At 50.1% G+C, this 22911-nt stretch overlaps 2 protein-coding genes across 8 annotated transcripts; both read left to right on the forward strand.

Moving 5' to 3' along the window:
* The first annotated feature begins 2998 nt into the window (after positions 1–2998).
* On the forward strand, positions 2999–15100 carry FAM214B (family with sequence similarity 214 member B). 6 transcript variants are annotated; one of them, XM_013053738.2, is made up of 9 exons: positions 2999–3073; positions 11018–11161; positions 12201–12388; positions 12548–12606; positions 12797–12902; positions 13029–13187; positions 13372–13440; positions 13525–13700; positions 13839–15100. In XM_013053738.2, the coding sequence occupies exons 2-9, from the start codon at positions 11047–11049 to the stop codon at positions 13990–13992; spliced, it is 1026 nt and encodes a 341-aa protein (XP_012909192.1). In that variant the 5' UTR covers positions 2999–3073; positions 11018–11046; the 3' UTR covers positions 13993–15100. The 6 variants fall into 6 exon arrangements, with proteins under 6 accessions (XP_012909192.1, XP_012909190.1, XP_012909188.1 ...); XM_013053736.2 differs by having other exon boundaries at positions 3009–3100; XM_013053734.2 differs by lacking the exon at positions 2999–3073 and adding an exon at positions 3398–3523.
* Positions 15101–16022: 922 nt separating this feature from the next.
* STOML2 (stomatin like 2) lies at positions 16023–19372 on the forward strand. 2 transcript variants are annotated; one of them, XM_004747493.3, is made up of 10 exons: positions 16023–16174; positions 16416–16553; positions 17014–17113; positions 17252–17310; positions 17402–17503; positions 17653–17787; positions 17935–18079; positions 18199–18278; positions 18544–18672; positions 19092–19372. In XM_004747493.3, the coding sequence occupies exons 1-10, from the start codon at positions 16130–16132 to the stop codon at positions 19227–19229; spliced, it is 1071 nt and encodes a 356-aa protein (XP_004747550.1). In that variant the 5' UTR covers positions 16023–16129; the 3' UTR covers positions 19230–19372. The 2 variants fall into 2 exon arrangements, with proteins under 2 accessions (XP_004747550.1, XP_012909193.1); XM_013053739.2 differs by lacking the exon at positions 18544–18672.
* The last annotated feature ends 3539 nt before the right edge of the window (positions 19373–22911 follow it).

The following is a 22911-nucleotide window of genomic DNA, read 5'->3' on the forward strand; positions in this document are numbered from 1 at the left end:
AAAGAAATCTTTTTTGGGGGCGCCTGGGCTGCTCAGTCATTAAGCATCTGCCTTCAGCTTAGGTCATGATCCTAGTAGGATCGAGTCCCTCAGGAAGAGTCCCTGTTTCTCCCTCTCATACTCCCCCTGCTTGCGTTCCCTCTCTCACTGTGCCTCTCTCTGTCAAATAAATAAATAAAATCTTAAAAAAAGAAATTTTTATTTATTTTCTTTAATTTAATTTTTAAAAAGATTTTATTTATTCACTTGATAGAGATTTATTTTTTTTAAGATTTTTATTTATTTATTTGACACAGAGAGATCACAAGTAGGTAGAGAGGCAGGCACAGAGAGAGAGAGGAGGAAGCAGACTCCCTGCTGAGCAGAGAGCCCGATGCGGGACTCGATCCCAGGACACTGAGATCATGACCTGAGCTGAAGGCAGTGGCTTAACCCACTGAGCCACCCAGGCGCCCTTGAGAGAGATTTAAAGTAAAAACCTGTAATATGAGTAAACAGTATAATGCCAATACTGTGTATATAAACATACCACATACACATACACATATACGTGTGCACACACACACACACACACACAGATTGACATGATATAATGTGATGAAACTGGACTTTGTGTGTGTGTGTGTGTGTGTGTGTGTGAGCAGCAAAGCAAGATTTATTGAGTGACAGCAAAGTTATAGCACAAAGCTCCTGGGGAGGGCAGGAACCTGAGAGGGTTGCCACTAGAACTTCTAAATCTCGGGGTTTTTATGGTCTTGTTAGTGGGCTGTTTTAATCTGATTAAACTTTCCTGCACCTGTCATCCCATCAGGTTTTTGTCACCGATCTATCACATGGGAAAGGGTGGAGGGCTCCTTGCAGGGTGGTGTAAAATAGGTGGTTTCCTCTTAGGGCAGGAGCCCCCGTTCCAGCTTGCCTGCCTTCCAACTATCCCTCATCATTTCCTGCCTCTGAAGAGGTAACCCTAACTCCTGTTAGGGAAAAAGGGTGAAAACTAATGGTAGCTACTTCCTGCTGATCAGGAGCTTTGGACCAGGCAGCAGTCACTTTAAATCAAGAGTCATTAAATCAGGAGTCATCCTTTCCTGAACCCATAACCTCAGTCTAATCATGAGAAACACATCAGACAAATCCCACTGAAAGACATTCTATAAAATATCAAATGGCAGGGGTCCTGGGTGGCTTGGTGGGTTGTGCCTCTGCCTTCGGCTCAGGTCATGATCCTAGGAATCCTGGGATCAAGCCCCAAATCGGGCTTTCTGCTCGGCGGGAAGCCTGCTTCCTCCTCTCTCTCTCTCTCTGCTTCCCTCTCTGCCTACTTGTGATCTCTGCCTGTCAAATAAATAAATAAAATTTTTTAAAAAATCTAATGGTAAAACCATCAAGGTCATCAAAAACCAGGAAGTCTGAGAAAATGTCGTAGCCAAAGAAAAGTTTAAGGAGACATGACAACCAAATGCAATTTGAGATCCTGGATAGGATCCTGGAACAGAGAAAAGGTGTAAAGAAGAACTAAGAAAGGGAGGGGTGTCTGGGTTACTCAGTGGGTTAAGCCTCTGTCTTCAGCTCAGATCATGATCTCAGGGTCCTGGGATCACACCCAGCATCAGGCTCTCTGCTCAGCAGGGGGCCTGCTTCCTCTCTCTCTGCCTACTTGTGATCTCTGTCAAATAAATAAATAAAATCTTTTTAAAAAAAGAAGAAGAACTAAGGAAATCTGAATGAGGTATGTACTTTAATTAATGATAATGTATCAATATTGGTTAATTAATTATAACAGATGAACCATAGTAATTTAAATGTTAATAAGAGAAATTGGGTGGTGTACAACGGAAACTCTGAATCGGCTTCATAAATGGTCTATACATCTAAAATTGTTCTAAAATTAATTAAGCTTATTTTTTTGAGTCAAGTAATTTAGTCAAATTCATACAGGTAGTAAATACCCAAACCTAAAGTTCAAAGGCCAACACAAATGATTACAAACCCTATGGTTTTTCCACTACCCCAAACCCTTCCAATTTTACTGTCTGTAGAATTAACGAGGTACTTATATGACAACCTAAACAAGTTCCTTTAGGACAGAGAAAAAATCCTTTTTTTTCTTTGCATACAATTGGTGTCTAGTAAATTATCTTAAGCTAACTACTCACAGAAAGTCCCAGAAACCTAAAGAATCTGCCACTTTCAGAGAACTTCACCAGGTTTGACCGACAGTCTATACCGCCTGCTCTACCGAGAGCCGCGATAGGCCCTGGGCTCTGGGCCCTTCAGTTCTGCAAGGGTCCTGTGCTGCCATCTACAGGTACCTGATACGCGTGGACTTCCCTCTGCTATATCTCGGGAACTAGTAGGGCGAGTGTAAATAGGAGAGAAAACTCAAGCGCTAATTAAATTACAGAACATATGTAACTGTCACATAGGTCATTTGACACTTGTACAAAGCAAGGGCCCTGCTTCTCTCCGGCGATTGCAGACTCTTCTAACTTCGTATTAACACTTAAGCTCCTAAAATTCACAGAATTCCTTTCTGACCCACCTTCTCATAGGTACAGATCTGGCTGTTACTGCCCATCTCCCAGAACTCAGATTCTCCCGTACGGCGTAGGCTGTAGACACTTGCTCAACCTCACAGACTTGAGACACCACCAACCAGATTCTCCCATCTTTACAGACTCCTGAAACTCCTTGCACTACCTTGCAAACCCCAAAGACCTCCCCCATTAAAGCAAATGCGTGCGCTAACCCAGACGTCCCCAGAAAAAGGCTCAAGTTCCGCAGGCAGCTCACACTAACGCGAAAGCCCGGGAGAGCCCCAGTCAGGCTCGGTACCCTCAGGCTAGCGCTTTGATGCCAGGTCCCGCTCCCCCACCCCCAGTCCGATCCCGCCAGCCGAGGCCCGCACCCTGAGGGCCAAGGCCCCGCCCCTCTAGACCTGTCATCACAGAAGCCGCACGTGGCCGGGGTGGGACCTCGGGCGACCTGCAGCCATCACTTTGTCTCCCCCGACATCCATTGGGGCCGCCGCCGCCAATCAGAGCCAGCGGATCCGGGCTGGAGCTCTAGCGCCCGGGTGAGGCGGGCGGGCGAAGGGGCGGAGGTAGGAGGGTCTCTGAGACCGACCAGGGCTCGCGGTGGAAGAGGGCCTGGCTTGGGTTTTGCCAGGCTGGAATCCGAGGGGCGGGTCCCCGCGAAAGGCTGAGGAACCAGAAGAGGGCGGGGATCAGGGAAGGGGCTAGTGACAGACGGATATTCCTGGGGAGGCGCATTGGAGAGAAGGGGCGGAGCCATGGGGCGGAGCCTTGTTACAGGGGAGGAGCCAAAGGAATTAAAGAAACTAGCAAAGGGGACGAGCCCGGAGAAGGTGGGAGGTGGGACAAGGGAGGGGGTGGGCCTGGGCGTTGCGGGGGCGGGGCTCGGACAGAAGGGGTGAGGTTTGCAGGCCGAGGCTGCTGCTAGGGCCTCTCTGTAACTGCCCCAACCCACTACCTCCTCAGGTGCAACGGGACTCACGGAACTACAGGTGTGGGGTGGGGTGCGCGTGGAAGGAGGGACAAGGATGGGGGTGCGCTTGGGCAAACAGGAGGTGGGGGGCACGTTAGAAAAGGAGAGAATCTGAGGACTGCTGTGGGGGGGAAGGAAGACAGAGTTGGGGGAGGACTTGGGGGCTCAATGTGTGGGTAAGCAGGTGCATTCTCCAGGGGCCTTTTTGGGGGAGAGACCGGAGTGTTTTGCCGAGGTTGTAGGTACAGTGTGAGGGGGCTAGGACGCTGTCTGATGTGGAGGGTTGGAGGCTGGCTATACTTGAGGGGGAGGGGATCTAAAGTTGCTTTGGGGAAAGCAGGTGCCCTGTGATGGAGAAGAGCTGGTGGTCCAGAGTGTGGGAGAAACGGAGGGACAGAGGGACTGTGCACAGAAAGAAGGGATGGGGTTGTGGGCACTGTGTGAGGGGAAGAGTTGTAGGCCCCAACTGAGTGGGGAAGAACCACTAGTCCTTTGAGAAAGTGCTGGGGCTTTGTAGAGACTCAGGAAGAGGCTTGTGTACTGTGTTCTAGGAATGGTGTGATGGAATTGGTGGGGTAAAGCCAGTCCCTAGTGCTCCTGGCTCCTTGGCTCCTTGGCTCCTAATAACACCTTCAGGCTACCACTCTTAGGGAGGGAGGATCAGGCCCCACTTGCTACTAGGTCTTCTGTGACTGTCTCCTCAGTTGGCTTTGGATCTGCCTGGGTGAGACTGGAGTTTCTTCCCCCAGCTGGTGTTCCTGTTAACCCCCATTCTAGTTCCTGTTCCTCCCAGAAGCCTGCCTTGGTCCCTGTCTTCCCCCTCCCCCACTTTGCCCTGCCCTATGCTCTGGGTGTGCTCATTTCCCACTTCCTTCCTCGCCCTGGGGCCTGGCCTGGGACTTGCCCATCCAGGAGCTGTGCCCTGCCCGGAACTTTGTGCTCAACGGCCACAGACCCTAGTTACCAGGAGCAAGGCCCAGACCCCACCCCACTCCTACCAATATGTCTTCCAACAGCCTCCACAAGTGACTGGCTGCCACTTTTTCACCACTTGCCACAAACTTACTTTCCCCACCCTTTTCCTTCTCCTGGGGGGAACCCTAGGACCTAAAACCTAAAAACCCTAGGACCTTCTTTGGGAAGGCTGAAAATTACATATATCTTGGATATATGTTTTGAGAGATGGGCTACTATGGCAGGCTGAACTCCAGAAGGGATATGAGGTTCCAGCCTTAGCTGGAAGAGGAAAAGAGAATGACTCCCACACTCCTGGCTTGGAAGCTGATGGTCAGAATGGAGACAAGGGCTTAGACCTCCAGGGAGCCCCTCAGGTTTCCTGAGGAGCCTTGATATAGTGCCAAAGTTCTATTTGCCCCTGGGCTATCTGGGAGAGGGTGAAAAAGGCCAGCCTTCCCCACAGTGGCTGAATGTGTGTGACAGTGTTACTGAAAGGGGCCCCTAGCCAACCTCCTTCTAGCTGTGACTGGCCAGGGAGGGAGGGGGTGCTGAGACCAGACAAAGCCGTGGGGTAGGGTGGGGTAAGGGAGGGCAGGCTGAAGCCTTTTGAGGAGGAGCTGATTGCTATGGCAACACAGCTTCCCAGACCGTCTCTCAGAGAGGCGGGCCTAGGGCAAACACTCCAGCTTCCTCAGGACTGAGGCATTTGTTTGAGTGGGTGGGGCATGAAGAAAAAGGGCATCAGTTTGCTGTGCTGAGGCTGGGATATTTAGCCTCTCTGCTTCAATACAAGCAGGAGGGCATTCAGACATTTAGGTCCATCCTCTGAAAATGAATTTGAGTGAACAATTGCTATTAGAAACATAGCAATATAAGGCCAGAGTTACAGAGGCCCTCAATGGCCATCATTTATGCAAACTCCTCATCTTATAGAGTTGAAAATTTGCAGCCAAAGAGATTGACTTTCTCTGGGTCTCACAGTGAAAGAGCAGGAATTAGGATCCAGGCCTTCTGATTGTGTTCACGCAGCCCAGGGCTCATCATTTCTTTTAGCCAATGTTTACTGAGTGGCTATTATGTGCCAGGCACTGATGTTGATTCTGGGAATACTGGCACGAACAAAACAACTTTGCTGCTCTCATAGAGCTTCCATTCTAATAGGGGGAGAAAGAACTATGCGTGAGTGTGTGAGGCAGAGAGAGGCCATGTGGTGATAACTGCTATGAAAAAAATAAAGCAGGGTAAGAGTTTGGGGCAGCTAGTTAGGGCCTCTTGATTGTACCATGCTGTTTTCCTAGGGTACAGAGAGGCCTAGAACATCTTTGATCCTTCCCACTGAACTGTTACCCCCAAGACCTTTGCAAGTAACTAAGGCCTTGGCCTATGTTAGTGGCAGTAAAACAGAACTTACTGCCTGTTCTGTGGCGTCACCAAGGGACTATTAATTTCCTATAGTGTTCTGTGTCTGTTTGTCTTCCCAGTAAACTTTTACTAAGGCAGGCAGGTTCTTTCTTTAGTACTCTGCCATTTTGTTCAGGATTTTGAAAATTTCCTGAATCCTGTTCCTTACTATTAGAGAACCAATGAAGAAGTGAGTCCACTGGAACTGGGTTCTTTTTCAGGGTTTTTCTCCTGGTCTGAGGTGAGGAGACAGGGGCCAGAGAGAAGGGTTACTTAGTTTTTCTTCCTAAGTCTAAGGCTGAAGGAGGAAGTAGGGGGAGGGGAGCCTTTCTTTACTGCACACTGACAACCTCTGGGCCCTTGGGGCCTACAGTACAGGCAAGGTAGAAACAAGGATGTTGGGCCTTCTGTGGGCTCTGAACTACGGAAGAATGGACTCCCCCTCTTTGGAGGCAAAACCCAGAGAGTCTACCCTCGCTGATGCCAGTTCTCCAGGTATCAGTTTGAGTCTTCCCTCTTTGTTTTGTGTTGTTATTGTTTTAAGATTTTATTTGTAAGTAATCCCTACACCCAACATGGGGTTTGAACTCCCCACTCCAAGATCAAGAGTTGCATACTCCTCTGACTGAGGTGATGCCCTGTGTCTTCCCTCTTTTCATTCTGGTGTTCGCTTGCTTCTGTGGAAGACTGAAACAAAAAGCTTCTTAAGTTTGGAAACTGACTTATCAACAAGTGCATAGGGGAAGATTGTCAGGGCTACATATATTCTTAGCTTGCCCCTAAAGCAGCTCCTCTAAAAAGTATCTTTTTTTTTTTTTAATTTATTTATTAAACAGACAGAGATCACAAGTAGGCAGAGAGGCAGGCAGAGAGAGGAAGGGAAGCAGGCTCCTTGCTGAGCAGAGAGCCCGATGCGGGGCTCCATCCCAGGACCCTGGGATCATGACCTGAGCCAAAGGCAGAGGCTTTAACCCACTGAGCCACCCAGGTGCCCCTAAAAAGTATCTTTTAATGCCCCATCCATGGCAGAGGTTCCCATCCTGGTCATTTAAAGGGTAGAAGGACAAGAATTTAGAATGATGATTCTGGCCTGAGCCTGGAGCCCAGTGACTCAGGGGGAGGATAGGGAGTTTCAGGGGAGCTGTGAGTCATGGAAGTGAGCTCCATCAGAAGAGTTTGGCACATCTCACCGCACTAATGGCAGAAGCTTTACTATCTCACTTCCCCTGGGTGCTCAGTCTCCTATAAAGAGAGAGTACTGGTAGAAAGGACGAAGCAGTCTTGGTCTCAGAATGGTAGTTCAGAGACACAAAAAAGAATGTGTAGGTCCCCGAATTAAAATGTATCCCTATCTCAGGAGTCCTTGGGGTCCCTCTAATGAAGGCAAAAGAACACCAATATAGAGTAAGAAAAGGAATAATACCATTTCTCAATGGAAGGACACAAGGTCCCACTGCTGGACTATTTCATCTGTTCTGGCATGAAGGAAGCTTTCTAGACTTCAGCAGGCCTCTGGTCTCTGAAGCTCTGGTTTGCAAGGAAGGGAGAGATGAATGGGAGTGGGGATATTTGGGGTTTGGTGTGGAAAGAGCAGGCCGACTTTGGAGATTGTCGAACTTGTCCATGAAAGCCCTAGGGCGTCCTATTAAACACCGTCGGAAGAGGTAGGGTGGAGGTGAGAAGTGGGAGGCCCAAGCCTTTGAAAGGGTTAAATGGAAGGGGAGGGAGCGCCTTTGGATTTCGGCAGATGAGGGGTTAAGGAGATGGGCGGGGTGGTCCCGGGTAGGCCTGCCCCCTTGTGGACCAATGGGCGTGCGTCTCTTGAAGGGGGCGTGCCTCACACTTGAGGTCGTGGAGAGGCTGGACTCCTGTGGGCCAATCAGCATGATCGCTGCCCATGGAGGGCGTGGTCTTAGGGGGGCGTGGCGGCCGCGTTCGCCGCGGCGGGGGTGTTGGGGCATTGGGCGGGGCGGGCGGCCCCATCAGCTGGTAGGAAATGGCCTGTGAGTCAGAGGGGCAGCGGAGTCGGCAGCGCGGAGCCGGGGCGGCCACCGGGAGGGACAGTCGCGGGGAGGGGTGCGGCAGTGGCTGGGGGGCTGCGGGCTCCAGAGCCCGCTAGTGTTGCACACGAAGCTGAACAGAGAACAGCCTAGCAGAGCAGAGCTCTGCCTGAGCCACCCTTTGTCTGGGTTGGGGGCCCGTGGCGGGGAGGACCCGGGATTCGAGGGGAGGGACCGGGACGGGACGGAAGGGCCCGGAGCAGCGGCCGCCGCGGCGGAACCAATTTAAGAGCGGGGTGAGTGTGTGCTAGGGGGGAAGAGCAAATCTCCGAAGCTCCACTAGGGAATGGGGCCTGTCCCAGGGTCTGGGGAGGAGAGGGGTGAAAATGGACCTGGGAGACTAAGCAGGGTTGGGGGATAGTCCAGAACAAGGAGTCCAGGAAAAGGGGTGAGTTGGCCGGGCTTAGTTTGGAGGAGGTGCTGACATCTGCTCACTCTCCTCTGAAGGTAGAGGGTTTTAGGCCAGCGGTCGAGGGGCTGGTGAGAGAGCAGAGCTTGACTTTTGTAATCACAGTGGTGGTGGTCCATGGGAGTAGCCCCCCTTGCGTGTATGGACACGTATAGGGAAAAAATGCAGAGCAGCTGGCTGTTCTGTCTCAACTGGTGGGACACAAGGGTAGAAAGCACATGGAGAGGAATTCTTCCTGTCACCCTCTTTGATCAGTGTAGAAATGGGTATCTTTAATACTGAAGGGAAGGGGAGACTGAGCCTGGAGCTTATATCTATACCAACACCCACCTACCCCACCTCCCAGGCCTAGCAGGTGTCTGAGGTACAGAACCCACTGTATTCTGGGACTTGTTGTTTTTGCTGGCCTTGCTCCCTGGGCATGTTGGGAGCTGTAGTCCTTGCCAGCCACAGCCTGGCACAGCTGTTTGACGCCAGCTGCTGCCCACCCCCTGCACAGAGTGAGGTTTGGCCTACTCTGCCCCCCTCCTCCACAGTCCTGCCCCATGAGTCAGCTTGAAGCCATGATCTAGAGCCAAACAGGCTGGGTAGCAGGGAAGTGAGTCTTTGAGATTCTCATTGACAAAGGAGGAACTGAGAGAGCTCTGGGAAAATAAGCAGATGCCAGGCATGCTGGGGTCAAATAGGGCATCATGTCATCACCTGGCTTCCCCAGGGCAAGGACTCAAGAGGCCAACTTGGATGACTAGGGGGTGGAGTGTTACAGAAAAGGCCGTTTCTGAATCTGTATGGTTTGGGTAGAGAAAAGGAGGGGTAGAGATGAATACATGTTGTGCCACTGACAATGCTGTCATTGGACTTCTGCCCTTTCCAGATACCCCAACCACCACAGAAAACCAGAATTTTCTTAAGGGTCTTACTTCTAATGAGAATGTGGTGAAATAGGGTAGTGTTAGATGCAATGATAGGAACTTGGTATAGGAAATCTTTTCAGTCTCTGGGGTACAACTCTCTCTTTCTCCCTGCCCTCCACTTCCACCTCTCTTTTTGCTGACTCTCTCTGTGCAAGTAATATCTCTGCTTCTCTCATTCTGGGAGTTTTTCTCTGCACTGTCAGGACCGATTGCACTGCTGAGATCTCTGGGGCTTCCATTCTACTTTTTTGAGCCCTGCTATGTGCTTAATCCCTATACTTGAAATTTGGTGGAGGAGCAGAACACAAACCTACCCTGAAGAATCCCATAGTCTGTCTAGGAGAATTCTTTCTTTCTTTCTTTCTTTCTTCCCCCTTCCCTTCCTTCCTTCCGTCCTTCCTTCCTTTCAGATTTATTTATATATTTTAGAGAATGAGAGAGCACAAGTATGAGGGGCAGAGAAGAGGTAGAGAGAATTTCCAGCAGACTTAACACTGAGTGTGGAGCCAGCACGGGTCTCCATCTCATGCCACTGAGATAACCTGAGCCAAAACCGAGAGTCAGATGCTTAACTGACTGGGCCACCTAGGCACTCCTGTCTAAGAGATTTCTTACCTACAAGAGCAAGCAAAACTGTCACTGGATTATAGTAGATAATGACACTGCCTTAGGTGGAGTCCAGAGGGGGAGAGAGAGATTTATGACTTAGGGTGGCCAGAGTAGGCTTTCTGGAGGGAATGGCATTTGGGCTAGCCAAGGAGTAAAGACAGGACTTAGGTAGGCATACAGGAGATATTCTTTAAAGGGGAAGAGATATTGTGGATGGCAGTCAGCACAGACTACTGCACAAAGGAGAAGCTTGATCCTGGAGGCAATATTTCCTTACATAAAGGAAGATGGCCTTCAATTTGACATTCCCCTCACCTGGTATGGGATCCTGGGGATGAACCAGTCAGTAGAGACCATCTTGTGCCCTGTCAGAAAAACAGTGGTTTGCATTTTAGTTCGTGGAACTTGTTGTGAAAAGCGAAGAGGTAGTCTTAGTTGCTTCCAGCTGTCTGACTGCCCCTGCCTTATCTCTAGTTTGCAGGGCCTAGGGGGAGGGTAGGTCCTGGAAAGTGCCTTCTGGCAGTGCCTCCTTCACTCCCCCTCCACTTGTTTTTGATTAGATTTGTTGCCTCCTATTAAAGGGATAGACTGCTGGAGGCAATTGGAAGTTTACATTTGAAGAGTCAGCTTTGAGCTGACCTGATGTTTGTACCTCTGAGGAGTGCTCATGGGACACGAATTTCTGCAAGATCTCTGCCCTTAGGGCTTTGGGGTAGCACTGTCCCTTAGGAGATAGACTTACGGGGAAGGAGTTACACAACTCAGAGGCCTGGACTAGGAAAACTGAATGGAATAATTCATTCTTTCATTGATGGCTCTGACCAGCTCTCATGTGGCATGATCTCTTGGATCCTGGGATATTACATCCCCCTCATGTTCAGGGCAGAAATCTCTTTGCTGGTGGCCCTGATAAGTGGTCATCCTGACACAACTTACTTCTCACATCCTTACTCCACTGAAGGGAGACCTGCCTCTCTCTGACTCCTTAGGTAGCCCAGCTCTGCCCTCTGGGCTCTGGATCCCAAGACTGCTCCTTCTGTTTCTGAAGAGCTTTTCATATGGGAGAAGGATATCCTGGAGGGTACTCTGGGAGTTCACAATTGGAGAGGAGCCTAACCATTGGCTTCAGGCATTCTGGCTTATGTCTGCTCTTCTTCCCTCAGGGTCCGGCTGAGCCCAGGAGCTGCACGGAATGGTGGCAGTCACCTTGCCAGTGCAGCGGGAATGGACCAGACTGCAAGCTAGGAGAGCAAGGCATCAGTCAGGAAGAGGGAACACACATCTAGGCTTAAGGCCTCTTCATCGGCGTGAGTGCTAGGGAAAGGGAGGGGAAACAGGTCCAGTAAGAAACCTGAGCTAAACACGTTACCCTCTTAGAAGTTCTCGCACTGGTCTATTATTAATGGGATCAATATTCCATTAATCTTTCTGGGGATTTGGACACCTACACCCCCAGGAACCCCACAAGGTCATCTCTTCAGGCTGGGGGAGGATCTGAAACTCAAGTGGAAGGGAGAAGACTCATAGATTCCTCTGATGGTCTTTTCTTCTCTTCTCTTGCACAGATGTCCCCAGGCCCCCCAGCCCAGGCCCAGCATAAAGGCTGTGTGGGGGGGCCCCCCTGACCCAAGGGGGGCTTCATGCGCCACGTGCAGGCGGAGCCGTCTCCATCCTCAGAACCAGAGGCTGGCCCTTCACAGCCTGCAGTCAGGCAGGGGGCTCTCCAGGGTGGCCTGCTCATGGGCTACAGCCCAGCAGGGGGGGCGACATCCCCCGGGGTCTACCAGGTATCCATCTTTTCCCCTCCAGCTGGTGCCTCTGAGCCTCATAGGGCCCTCAAACGGCCGGCCCCACCCACTGAGGTTCCCAGGGAGCTGAAGAGAGGTCCTGGGCTGGGGGCCAGAGAGGGACTACCCCCTGAAGAACCATCTACTGTGAGGCTACTAGGCCCAGAGGGACTGGGGCTGGGACTGGGTGTGACCAGCCAGCATTTCTGCCATCATGGCCTCTGTGTTGTGGAACAGGGAAGTAGCTCCACCTCACCTTGGACTTCAGGGGCCCAAAGTCCCCCCTGTTCCCCATCAAATGCTTCCTGCAACAGTTTGCACACCAGAGACTGGGCTTCCCCAGATCCAGGGGTACAGGGGTCCCTGGGGGAGTCTCCAGGGCCAGCCCCTCTGGGCCAGCTGCACACATTTGACACTGATTTGCACAGTCTTGCACAAATAGGGGGTAAGAGCCCAGTGGCTGGGGTGGGCAACGGGGGAAGCCCCTGGCCTAGGGAGTCCCCTGGCACTGCCAATGGGCATAGTCCCGAGCACACACCCCCTGGCCCTGGACCTCCAGGCCCCTGCCCCACCAAGCGAAGGCTGCTTCCTGCTGGAGAAGCCCTAGATGTCAGCTCTGAGGATGAGGGGCCAGCCCCTCGGAGGCGCCGGGGAACCCTGGGCCACCCTCCTGCTGCCAACAGTTCTGATGCCAAAGCCACACCCTTCTGGAGCCATCTGCTGCCTGGGCCCAAGGAGCCTGTGCTGGTAAGCCAGGAGAGGAGACGGTCTACTCTTAAGTAGATACATGTATGGGAAAAGGTGAAGACCAGTGGGGATGTTCCTATGAGAGCTTGTAATGAGTTCCTGCTTGCAAACATACTTGGCCTCCACCCAATCTCTTTTTGTAATCTTTCCTCTCCATAGGACCCAACAGACTGCAGTCCCATGGGGCGGAGGCTGAAAGGTGCCCGTCGCCTGAAGCTGTGAGTGATCAGCTTCTCCCTCTGCTCTGACCCTGCAAATAGGGCAAAAGTCTGTAATCCTTTTTCCAACCCCAGGGTAGGGGACCCCAGGGCAGGAGCCCTAGATAGTGGCATAGGGTGAACCCAAGGACATGAGTAAGCATAGCAGAATGCTTTAAGCCAACACACTGTGTGTCCCCTCCCCTACCAGGAGCTCCCTTCGAAGCCTCCGGAAGGGGCCAGGCCTGCTGAGCCCCCCCAGTGCCTCCCTTGTTCCTACCCCTGCCGTCAGCCGTACCCTGCTGGGCAACTTTGAGGTAGTTCCCCTTGGATTCTGTGATTGGGGGGCCTTGGGGGAAGTGAGATGGTGGAATGTGGCTTGGATGGGTAAGGAAAACAGCTGGTGTCTGTCTCCTAATATGCTTTCCCCATCTCCACCCCAGGAATCATTGCTGCGAGGACGCTTTGCACCATCTGGCCACATTGAGGGCTTTACGGCAGAGATTGGAGCTAGTGGATCCTATTGCCCCCAGCATGTCACGCTGCCTGTCACTGTCACCTTCTTTGATGTTTCTGAGCAAAATGCCCCGGCCCCCTTCCTGGTATGATCTGACCTCAACTCTAAGTTAGCTTGTGAGGATGAGGGGTTGGTGGCAGAAGGGATTCTTTAGGTGTTCAGGGCCGGGTGGGGAGAACTCTTGTGTGGGGCGAGGGCCAGGCCCAGAGTGAAAGATCATGGAGATGGATGAGACCCAACTTTAGCTGATGGCTCCATGGCCTTTCTAGGGTGTCGTGGACCTGAACCCCCTGGGGAGGAAGGGTTACAGCGTGCCCAAGGTGGGCACCATCCAAGTGGTAAGTGTTCCCTGAGAAGGAGGGGCAGTAGGAAGAGGAAAATAGCCCCTAGACCCTACGAACTTTGTTCTGTCCTGCCCCCAGACCTTATTTAACCCCAACCAGACTGTGGTGAAGATGTTCCTTGTGACTTTTGACTTCTCGGACATGCCTGCTGCCCATATGACCTTCCTGCGCCATCGCCTCTTTTTGGTGCCTGTGGGTGAGGAGGGAAATGCTAGCCCCACCTGCCGCCTCCTCTGCTACTTGTTGCACCTCAGGTTAGGACAGTGCCCAGGGGCGTTGGGAGGCCCAGGGAAAGAATTTTCCCCACCCTGGGTTTTCTCTTCTCTGAATAGGATCTCTCCTGGCCTCTAAACTGTCTGGATCCTTTCTTTGATCACCCTGTCCTCCCCCAGGTTCCGGAGCTCCCGCTCAGGCCGCTTAAGCCTGCATGGAGACATCCGCCTGCTTTTTTCACGCCGGAGCCTGGAACTGGACACAGGGCTCCCCTACGAACTGCAGGCAGTGACTGAGTCCCCTCACAACCCACGTTATTCACCTTTGCCCTGATTGTCAGTGCCCTGAACCCATGGGGGCCAAGTACCAGCTCATCCTGCTCCATCCCGAACAGAGCAAATATGTGGAAAGGTGGCAAAAGATCCTCCATGCTTGAATTAAAGCCCTCACCATGCTCATGCCCAAATTGATTATTTGGGTATTTAAGGCTTCCGATCCTTACCACACTCTGCTCTACTTTGGGTACTCCACGTGCCTCCTCATCCCCTTGGATTTCCCAGGCCAGCTTAGGTAGTGGGGAGACACCAGAGCTATCCCGAGGTTATCCCAAGTTCCCAGGCAAGTTATGCCAGCGTTGCCTCCCTGTCCTGGGCAGGGGCCACTTATTATTTTATTTATTTTTAATTTATAATTTATTCAAATTGGATTGCCTTGGTAACCTCCCAAACCTGGTAATTGGCATTGCCCCTCCTCCATTCTCACTCTCAGATACTGCTCCAAGCTCAGGAGTTGAAGAAGCTGATGTTGGGGTTAGGGAAGAACTCTTTTTCCTCAGCTGACAGCAGAGAGGTTATCCCAGAAGGACTGAGTCACTAGCCAAAGACTCAGCTTCCCGTGCCCTGTCTTATACCTTTCACTTCCCCTACCCTTTGACCCCTCTCTGAAAACCAGCTGTGTGTGTGTGTGTGTGTGTGTGTACGTATGTGCACACATGCAAGCTTGTATTTGCGTGGTGTGTGTGAGAGAGAGCTTGCATGCATGCACACACACAGGTTAACCACCCCTCATCTAAGTCTCCAGATTCCAGTTGTCCCTATCCTCCTGCCTGTGTCTCCTTGCTTTGGGGTCCTGACTGAGGAAGGTGTTCAGGGGGCAGAGTCAGGGCCAAGGACTGGGATGCCTCCTCTCATCTGGCCAGACTCTGACCCACCTACCTCAGCTGGGGTGAGGGATACCCTTCACACCCAGTCATGTGATTTCCAGCTACCCCAATACCCACACCAGATTCTGACCCAGTCTTAGCCCTAACTCCTAGGGCTGGGCTGAGGGGAACAAGCAATTGCTTGAAACTTGAACAAAAAGGAAAAAGGAAAAAATTGTACCTGGTACTTTTTTTCAAGAAAAAAAACCAGAAAGAATAAATTCTTGTTTGGAAACTTGAGCTAAACCTTACTTTTTCTGTTGGGGAGTGTATGGTACTGGGGATGGAGGGCCTAACTGGAGCTCAGACTGCCCATTTTTCCAAAGAGGACACCTGAGGCCCAAGGCCATGAAGTCTTAGGCAAGGCCCTAAAGATTCTCAGGATCTGGTCTTGTTCTTTTCAGATAAATGGGGTTGGGTGGTGGGGAAGGTTCAGTCCACAAAAGCTAAACTCTCTGAATGTAGACCTGCATTCCTATAGTGGTTCTTTTGTTACTGATTTTAGCCCCTCTTGAACTTACGAGCCCTGAAATGTAAAATGAGAGTGATTTAATGGAGGTCTCTTAGAAGATGTGCCAGGGCATCAGGGATATGTGCAGTGACATGATCCAGAGAAGGCCGAATGTAGGGGCTGTGTGGGGCGCTATGCAAGGGCGCTAGGCCTGATAAACTGGGAAGAGGTTGAAAGAAGTAGAAAAAGCTGTGGTGCTTTGCGAAAAGAGGGGAAGGGGAAATCTCAGTCCAATCACTAGGCATTGTTAGGCCCAGTCACCACGGCAACGGGAATGGGGTCAGTCCCTAGTGGGAGGGCTGGATACAACACAGCTCGGCTACCTGACTATGTCACTATGGCAACCGTAAGAAAGAGCTCCAATCCCCTGGTCGCTATGGTGACAGGAGCGTTTATATGCTCAGAAGGGTAAACTGAGTCTCCGATGGAGGTAAAGAATTCGATGGGAGGTGTTCTTGGACCAGCTGCACATGGAAAATAGCCTGTATAGTCACCATGTCCGGGATCTTGGAATCGATCAACGAGAACTAGAACGAGTTCCACCCTCCGGCCTTCACTAGAAGGCCTGCATCTCCAAGGAAACAGTTTGATACACACTGCAGCTAAATAATGCTGATTGGCTGAGGTTGGGGGAGGGCCGACGGCCGGAAGTCCGTCTGGGGAGTGGAAATATAGGAGGAAAGGCTCCGGTCCGGGATTCTAGAGCGACCTCTCTGCTCCTCGTCTCGTTGGTTCCGGAGTTCCTTCGGCCGTGGGAAATGCTGGCGCGCGCGGCGCGGGGGACTGGGGCCCTTTTGCTGAGGGTGAGTTCGGGGGAACCTTCTCCAAAGGTCGGGCCAGAGAGCACCTGGGTCCGTACCTGGGAAGAAGCGGGATTCTAAGTTTGGTCAGAGAACTGGGGTCAGAGGTCATGGTATCCACGTGAGTTCCTCTCGGAGGACCCTTTAGGGTCGCGGTTTAGGAAGGATGTCTCCTGGACAGGCGCCGAGAAGGGCGTGGTGCCCCGCCGGCTGGGGTCTTAGCTAATCCTTGTCTTTTCTTTAGGGCTCCGTACAGGCTTCTGGTCGTGCTCCGCGTCGCGCCTCCTCTGGATTGCCCCGAAACACCGTGGTACTATTTGTGCCGCAGCAGGAGGCCTGGGTGGTGGAACGAATGGGCCGATTCCATCGGATCTTGGAGCCTGTGAGAACCTCTTCTGCCCACTCAGAGCCAGCCGGATGGCGAATTCCCCCATGACATGGGCGAATGGGGTGGGATCTCCTTTGAGCCTGCCCCCACCTTTGGTTTCCAACTCCCCCAGCCAGACCTAACGAACCGCAGGCTGCTGAACTTCATACCCATGTTACCATCTTTTCCTGTTTGCTCTAGCATCCCACAGACCCCGTTCTTGGGTATCTCCCATATCTACTCTCTCTCAGCTCCACCCGTCTACTACTCTGCTGGCGCCTATTCCCTTGATTCTCTCTTCCATTCAGATGTGCAGCCTTGTATTCCTATCCTCTTGGGCTTCCCTACCATTGACACCCCCAGCTTTCTGCTGTACTTGGAATGTACCACATGTTGATTCCATACCCACTCCAGGCCTAGCTTGAATCCCAACCCTACAACCCTCATCCTGAGGACCCATGACTCCTCTTCCCAGGGCTTGAACATCCTCATCCCTGTGTTAGACCGGATCCGATATGTGCAGAGTCTCAAGGAAATTGTCATCAACGTGCCTGAGCAGTCGGCTGTGACTCTCGGTGAGGGGTGCAGGGTGACACGGGTTTTCTGAGGCCATTAGGATGTGGTTGCAGGAGATCCAGAGCTCAGGAGAATGAGTTGACTGAAAATTGGAGGCCTGATTTTCCCCCTTTTCTCTCCCACTCCTGTACCTATAGACAATGTAACTCTGCAAATCGATGGAGTCCTTTATCTGCGAATCATGGACCCTTACAAGGTATCTCCTACTTGCTTTATTCAGCTTCTGAGTTGCTTTTCTCACTAAAATCCTGCACTCAAGCTTCTTAAACTGTCCATGCCCTTTTCAGGCAAGCTATGGTGTAGAGGACCCTGAGTATGCTGTCACACAGCTAGCTCAGACAACCATGAGATCAGAGCTCGGCAAACTCTCTCTGGACAAAGTCTTCCGGGTAAGGGGATCTGAGCCAGAGTTAGTGTTGAAAGACACATACCTCTCACTCTCAGTTCTTTCTGGGGGTTAAGATTAGTCAGAGGCACTTCTCAGCTTAGACCCTTGATCAGTGGGTTGAGGCCATGGAACTTATACCTCTTTTTCCAGGAGCGGGAGTCCCTGAATGCTAGCATTGTGGACGCCATCAATCAGGCTGCTGACTGCTGGGGCATTCGCTGCCTCCGTTATGAGATCAAGGATATCCACGTGCCACCCCGGGTGAAAGAGTCCATGCAGATGCAGGTGGGGGCCAGGGAGGGATGGGGAAGAGGACTTCAGGATGCTCCAGTCTCATGAGTACCTGGACTCCCTTCCCTATCATGATATTACAGGTCTCTGTAAGAGTTTATTCTGGCTTCTTTTTGATGGGGCTTGTTGGGGGCCTTCTAGGTGGAGGCAGAAAGGCGAAAACGGGCCACAGTTCTAGAGTCTGAGGGGACCCGAGAGTCAGCCATCAACGTGGCAGAGGGGAAGAAGCAGGCACAGATCCTGGCCTCCGAGGCGGAAAAGGCTGAACAAATAAATCAGGCAGCAGGTCTGCAGAGGGTAGAGGCTGAGGGAGGAGCAGGGTGTGGATCTTTGAGGGTTGGTGCTGTGACAGGAGCTTTGATGTACCCTGACCTCATGAGTAAAGCTTTGTCTCTTCTCTTCCAGGGGAGGCCAGTGCAGTTCTGGCCAAGGCCAAAGCTAAGGCTGAAGCTATTCGGATCCTGGCTGCAGCTCTGACACAACATGTAAGAGGCCCCAGGTTGGGAGTCGGGGACAGGAATTGACACTGGAAGAGGTTTTCTCATCTACCCTTGGGATAAGTTCCTGCCTTTGTGTGTTCCATTGAGCCAGATTACATGATCTCTTGTATTGTGATCTGCATTGTGATCTGATCCTTTTTTCAGGAGTCCGACTTCTTTTTTCTCCCCTCCCCTTTACGTACCCTCTGTCCCCAATCCCTTGTCCGAGTCTGTGATCTGTGTTTTTTTTTTTTCCCTTCTATGGCTACAGAATGGAGATGCAGCAGCCTCACTGACTGTGGCTGAGCAGTATGTCAGTGCGTTCTCCAAACTGGCTAAGGACTCCAACACTATTCTGCTGCCCTCCAACCCTGGTGATGTCACCAGTATGGTGGCCCAGGTTAGAGTGCCCCAAGGACTCAGCACAACACCAATGCCAGAAACTGAGACCCCACCATCACCATCACAACTTATACACCGTGGAGGCTTTTGGAGTTCCATGAGACCTGGACCTCCTGTTAGACTCTGTAGAGAATAAATCTCTAAGAATGAAACACTTTCCTCACCCTTGTAGATAGGGGAAGGGGAGCTCTTGAGACATCTCTTTTTTTGGCAGATACTTACACCATTATTTTGAGGGTGACCCTGTTTTGACAGCTTATAAGATTCCTAGAATCAGCTCAAAAGTTTGAGTCTTGAGAGAGAGAAAGGGAAAACAACCATATTGGGCCCAGCCCCACTTTCTTTGTAGTCATTGGTGGGTTGGGATGTGCCTTCTCTCATGTGTCCTCATGGCTCTCTCTTTGTCCCTCTTCTTAGGCCATGGGTGTATATGGGGCCCTCACCAAAGCCCCCGTGCCAGGGGCCAAGGACTCAGTCTCCAGCGGGAGCAGCAGAGATGTCCAGGGCACAGATGGAAGTCTTGATGAGGAATTTGATCGAGTCAAACTGAGTTAATGGAGCTGGGCTTGGCCAGGGAGGCTGGGGACAGGGAAACAGTACTCCCAGACTCTGGTTCTAGCTTCCCTGCCAAGATTTTGTTATTATTTTTTTATTTGAACTTTAATCATGTAATAAACTTGCCAGTGGCAAACCAGAAACTGTCTTCTTTGATTGGGGAATGAAGTTGGGAAAAAATCACCATTGTTTTCCATGGATGTCTGCTTCCATCCTCCAGGCCTCTCAGGTCTAGGAAGCTGATTCCTCCATGAGTAAGAATGAACTTCGTGTAGATAAAATCATCCTATCTTTAGGAAAAGCTTTGGGATAGGGTGGAAGGATTAAGCCACAGGTCTACTAAACTGCCAGCTGGGGAGTGTAGTTTCTCCTGCTAACTATGGGGATGTGAATTTGAGCAGGTGTTTGGGGGATTGGTTTCATTTTGTTTTAAGTAAGCTCTATACCCAATGTGGGACTAGAACTCACAACCCCAAGATAAAAAGTCACCTGCTGGGACGCCTGGGTGGCTCAGTTGGTTAGGCAGCTGCCTTCGGCTCAGGTCATGATCCCGGCGTCCTGGGATCGAGTCCCACATTGGGCTCCTTGCTCCGCAGGGAGCCTGCTTCTCCCTCTGCCTCTGCCTGCCATTCTGTCCGCCTGTGCTCGCTCCCTCTCCCTCTCTCTCTGATAAATAAATAAATTTAAAAAAAAAAAAAAGTCACCTGCTTGGGGCACCTGTGTGACTCAGTCCTTCAAGTGTCTGCCTTCAGCTCAGTTCATGATCCCAGGGTCCTGGGATCCAGCCCTGCATTGGGTTCCCTGCTCATCGGGGAGTCTGGTTATACCTCTCCTTCTGTCCCTCCCCTTGCTTGTATACATATGTGTGCTCTCCTAAGCTCTCTCAAATAAATAAAACCTTAAAAAAAAAAAAAAAAGATTTCACATGCTGGATTCCTCTGCTCCACCAACTGACCCATCCAGCAGGTGCCCCTGGGGGGATTTTTTTTTATGGGAGGCAGAACTATGCTGGCAGGACAGTCTTGCTGAATGCTTAAAGAGTTTTCCGGAACTGAAGATACTTATTCCTTCAAAAATTTCATGATTTCTACCATAGGCCAACCTCAGTCCTAGACATAGTTTACAAAAGCAGTTTAGACCCACCCAGTGGTTCTTGCTTTCACAGACTCAAGTTGGGCAGGGAAGACAGACAAGGAAATAGATACAAAGTGATAAGTGCTAGGATAGGAGAAGGTTCTGGTGCGAGCAACAGGGCTGCCAACTCTGCCATTGAGCTCAGGCTGGAAAAATTAATGCCTTCACCAGGCTAGGGTTTGGGAATATGCGGAGGCCCACAGTTCCAGAGAAGTTGGAACATTCAGAGTTTGCTAAGGCTGAAGGGTGGGATGTTAGGGTGTGTAACTGTATGGCAAGGTCCACAGCACAAGGAGATAGAATACAAAGAATTTGGACTTCAGCCTTAGGATAGGGAGGGAGCCATGAAGGTTTTCTTTTTTCCCTTCCTGAATTCTTTTAGGAAGATTAAGGTAGTCATATTAGTGCTTTAGATACAACTGACCTGGTACAATGTGGGCAGGGTATTTGAAGATGAAATGGGAGGCAGAAAGACAGTAGGAAGGCGGCCTCAACAATCCTGGAAGGGATGACGAGGCCTGAACTGAAGTAAGGACCCATTGGGATGGAGGTGAAGGGATGACATTCTTCAACATTTGTCTGAATTAGAACTTACTCATTTAACTATTTGATAACTATTGAACCCCAAAATACATGCCAGGCACTAAGGATATATAATAATGAAGAACTAAATTCCCTGCTCTCAATGAGAGAGAAAAAAGGGTTTTTTTTTCTTTTAAGATTTTATTTTTATTTTATTTATAACATTTAATTTTTAATTAATGTCTATACCCAACTTGGAACCCAAACTTAAAATTGCGAGATCAAGTCACAAGCTCTACCGACTTGAGCCAGTCAGATATCTCTCAATAAGTTTTAATTTCTGTTTGGAAGGGACAAATCATTAATAAGATGTTTAGTGAGTTGTGCTACAGAAGAAAAAGAAGGAAGGTGGGAGAGGAGGCTGTAATCTGTAACATTATGTTCCTGGAAACCTCTGGAAGTTATATTTGAGCTAGATATGGAGATGAGGGGAAGACCTATTTGAGCACCTGGGAGTAAACCTGGAGATTCTAAATGTGACGGTGGTAAGGCCATTGTAACTGGAAGAGCAAAAGTTAAAATTTAAAAGTTAAAAGTTAAAAATAAAAAGCAAAAAAATTAAAATAGATGGAACAAACTTAAGCAAGCAAAGAAGTGGCAACTAGATAAATCAGAGAGGGAAGCCAGAGCTGGCATGAAGACTTGTAGGACCATGCAGGACTACAAGAACTTGGGCTTTACTGTGAAATCTGAAACCAATGGAGAGGGCTTTTGTTTATAACAGTAGCTTTATGGAGGGGCACCTGGGTGGCTCAGTTGGTTAAAAGTCCGCCTTTGGCTCAGGTCATGATCCTGGGGTTCTGGTATGGAGTCTTGGGATTGAGCCCTCATTGAGCCCCCTGGGAAGCCTGCTTCTCCCTCTCCTTCTTGCTTGTGCTCTCATTATCTCTGTCTCTCTCACTCTCAAATAAATATTTTTTTAAAAAGTAGCTTTCTAAAAAAGATATGGTACATCTATACAACGGAATATTACACCTCCATCAGAAAGATTGAATACACAACTTTTCTATCAACATGAATGGGACTGGAGGAGATTATGCTGAGTGAAATAAATCAAGCAGAGAAAGTCAATTGTCATACGGTTTCACTTGTGGAGCATAAGGAATAACATGAAGGACATTGGGAGAAGGAAAGGAAAAGTGAATTGGGGGAAATCAGAGGGGGAGTCGAAGCATGAGAGAATGTGGATTCTGAGAAACAAACTGAGGGTTTTGGAGGAGAGGGAGGTGGGGGGGGTTGGGTGAGCCTAGTGGTGGATATTAAGGAAGGCACATATTTCACGGAACACTGGGTGTGGTGCATAAACAATAAATCTTGGAACACTGAAAAAATAAAATGTTTTTTAAGAGTAACTTTCTTGAGATGTAATTCACATAACATTCACCCATTTAAAGTATAAATCAGTGATTTGTAGTGTATTCAGAGTTGTGCAACCATCACATTTTAGAACATTTTCATCATCTCTCCTCCATCCCTACTACACCACCAAAACCCTGTACTCATTAGCAGTCACTCCTCTCTTCCCCCAGTTGTAGGAAAACACTAATGTACTGTCTCTGTAGCTTTTTTGTATTCATGTAAATGGAATAATATAAAATGCTATTTTGTGATTGGCTTCTTAGTAAGTTTCATCCATGTAATAACAGGTAGCAGTACTCCGTTACTTTTTATGGCAGAATAATATTCTTTTTTTTTTTTAAAGATTTTTTATTTATTTATTTGAGAGAGAGACAGTGAGAGAGAGCATGAGCGAGAAGAAGGTCAGAGGGAGAAGCAGACTCCCCATGGAGCCGGGAGCCTGATGTGGGACTCGATCCCGGGACTCTGGGATCATGACCTGAGCCGAAGGCAGTCGTCCAACCAACCGAGCCACCCAGGCGTCCCGGCAGAATAATATTCTATTGTATGATATAGTATATCATACAATATCTGTCTATCTGTCTATTGGTGGAAGGCCATTTGGGTT

Source organism: Mustela putorius, unplaced genomic scaffold (assembly GCF_011764305.1).
Source record: "Mustela putorius furo isolate JIRA1106 unplaced genomic scaffold, ASM1176430v1.1 tig00001584_pilon_pilon_pilon, whole genome shotgun sequence".
Lineage (NCBI taxonomy): Eukaryota > Metazoa > Chordata > Mammalia > Carnivora > Mustelidae > Mustela > Mustela putorius.

What these genes read in the sequence shown, in the direction of transcription:
- STOML2 (XM_004747493.3), top strand. Translation starts at nt 16,130, where the DNA reads ATGCTGGCGCGCGCGGCGCGGGGGACTGGGGCCCTTTTGCTGAGG. An exon ending in GCAGTCGGCTGTGACTCTCG is followed by an intron (nt 17,114 to 17,251) that starts GTGAGGGGTGCA and finishes CTGTACCTATAG; the next exon opens with ACAATGTAACTCTGCAAATC. An exon ending in ACAAATAAATCAGGCAGCAG is followed by an intron (nt 18,080 to 18,198) that starts GTCTGCAGAGGG and finishes CTTCTCTTCCAG; the next exon opens with GGGAGGCCAGTGCAGTTCTG.
- FAM214B (XM_013053733.2), top strand. Translation starts at nt 11,495, where the DNA reads ATGCGCCACGTGCAGGCGGAGCCGTCTCCATCCTCAGAACCAGAGGCT. An exon ending in GGTGCCCGTCGCCTGAAGCT is followed by an intron (nt 12,607 to 12,796) that starts GTGAGTGATCAG and finishes CTCCCCTACCAG; the next exon opens with GAGCTCCCTTCGAAGCCTCC. An exon ending in AGGTGGGCACCATCCAAGTG is followed by an intron (nt 13,441 to 13,524) that starts GTAAGTGTTCCC and finishes TCCTGCCCCCAG; the next exon opens with ACCTTATTTAACCCCAACCA.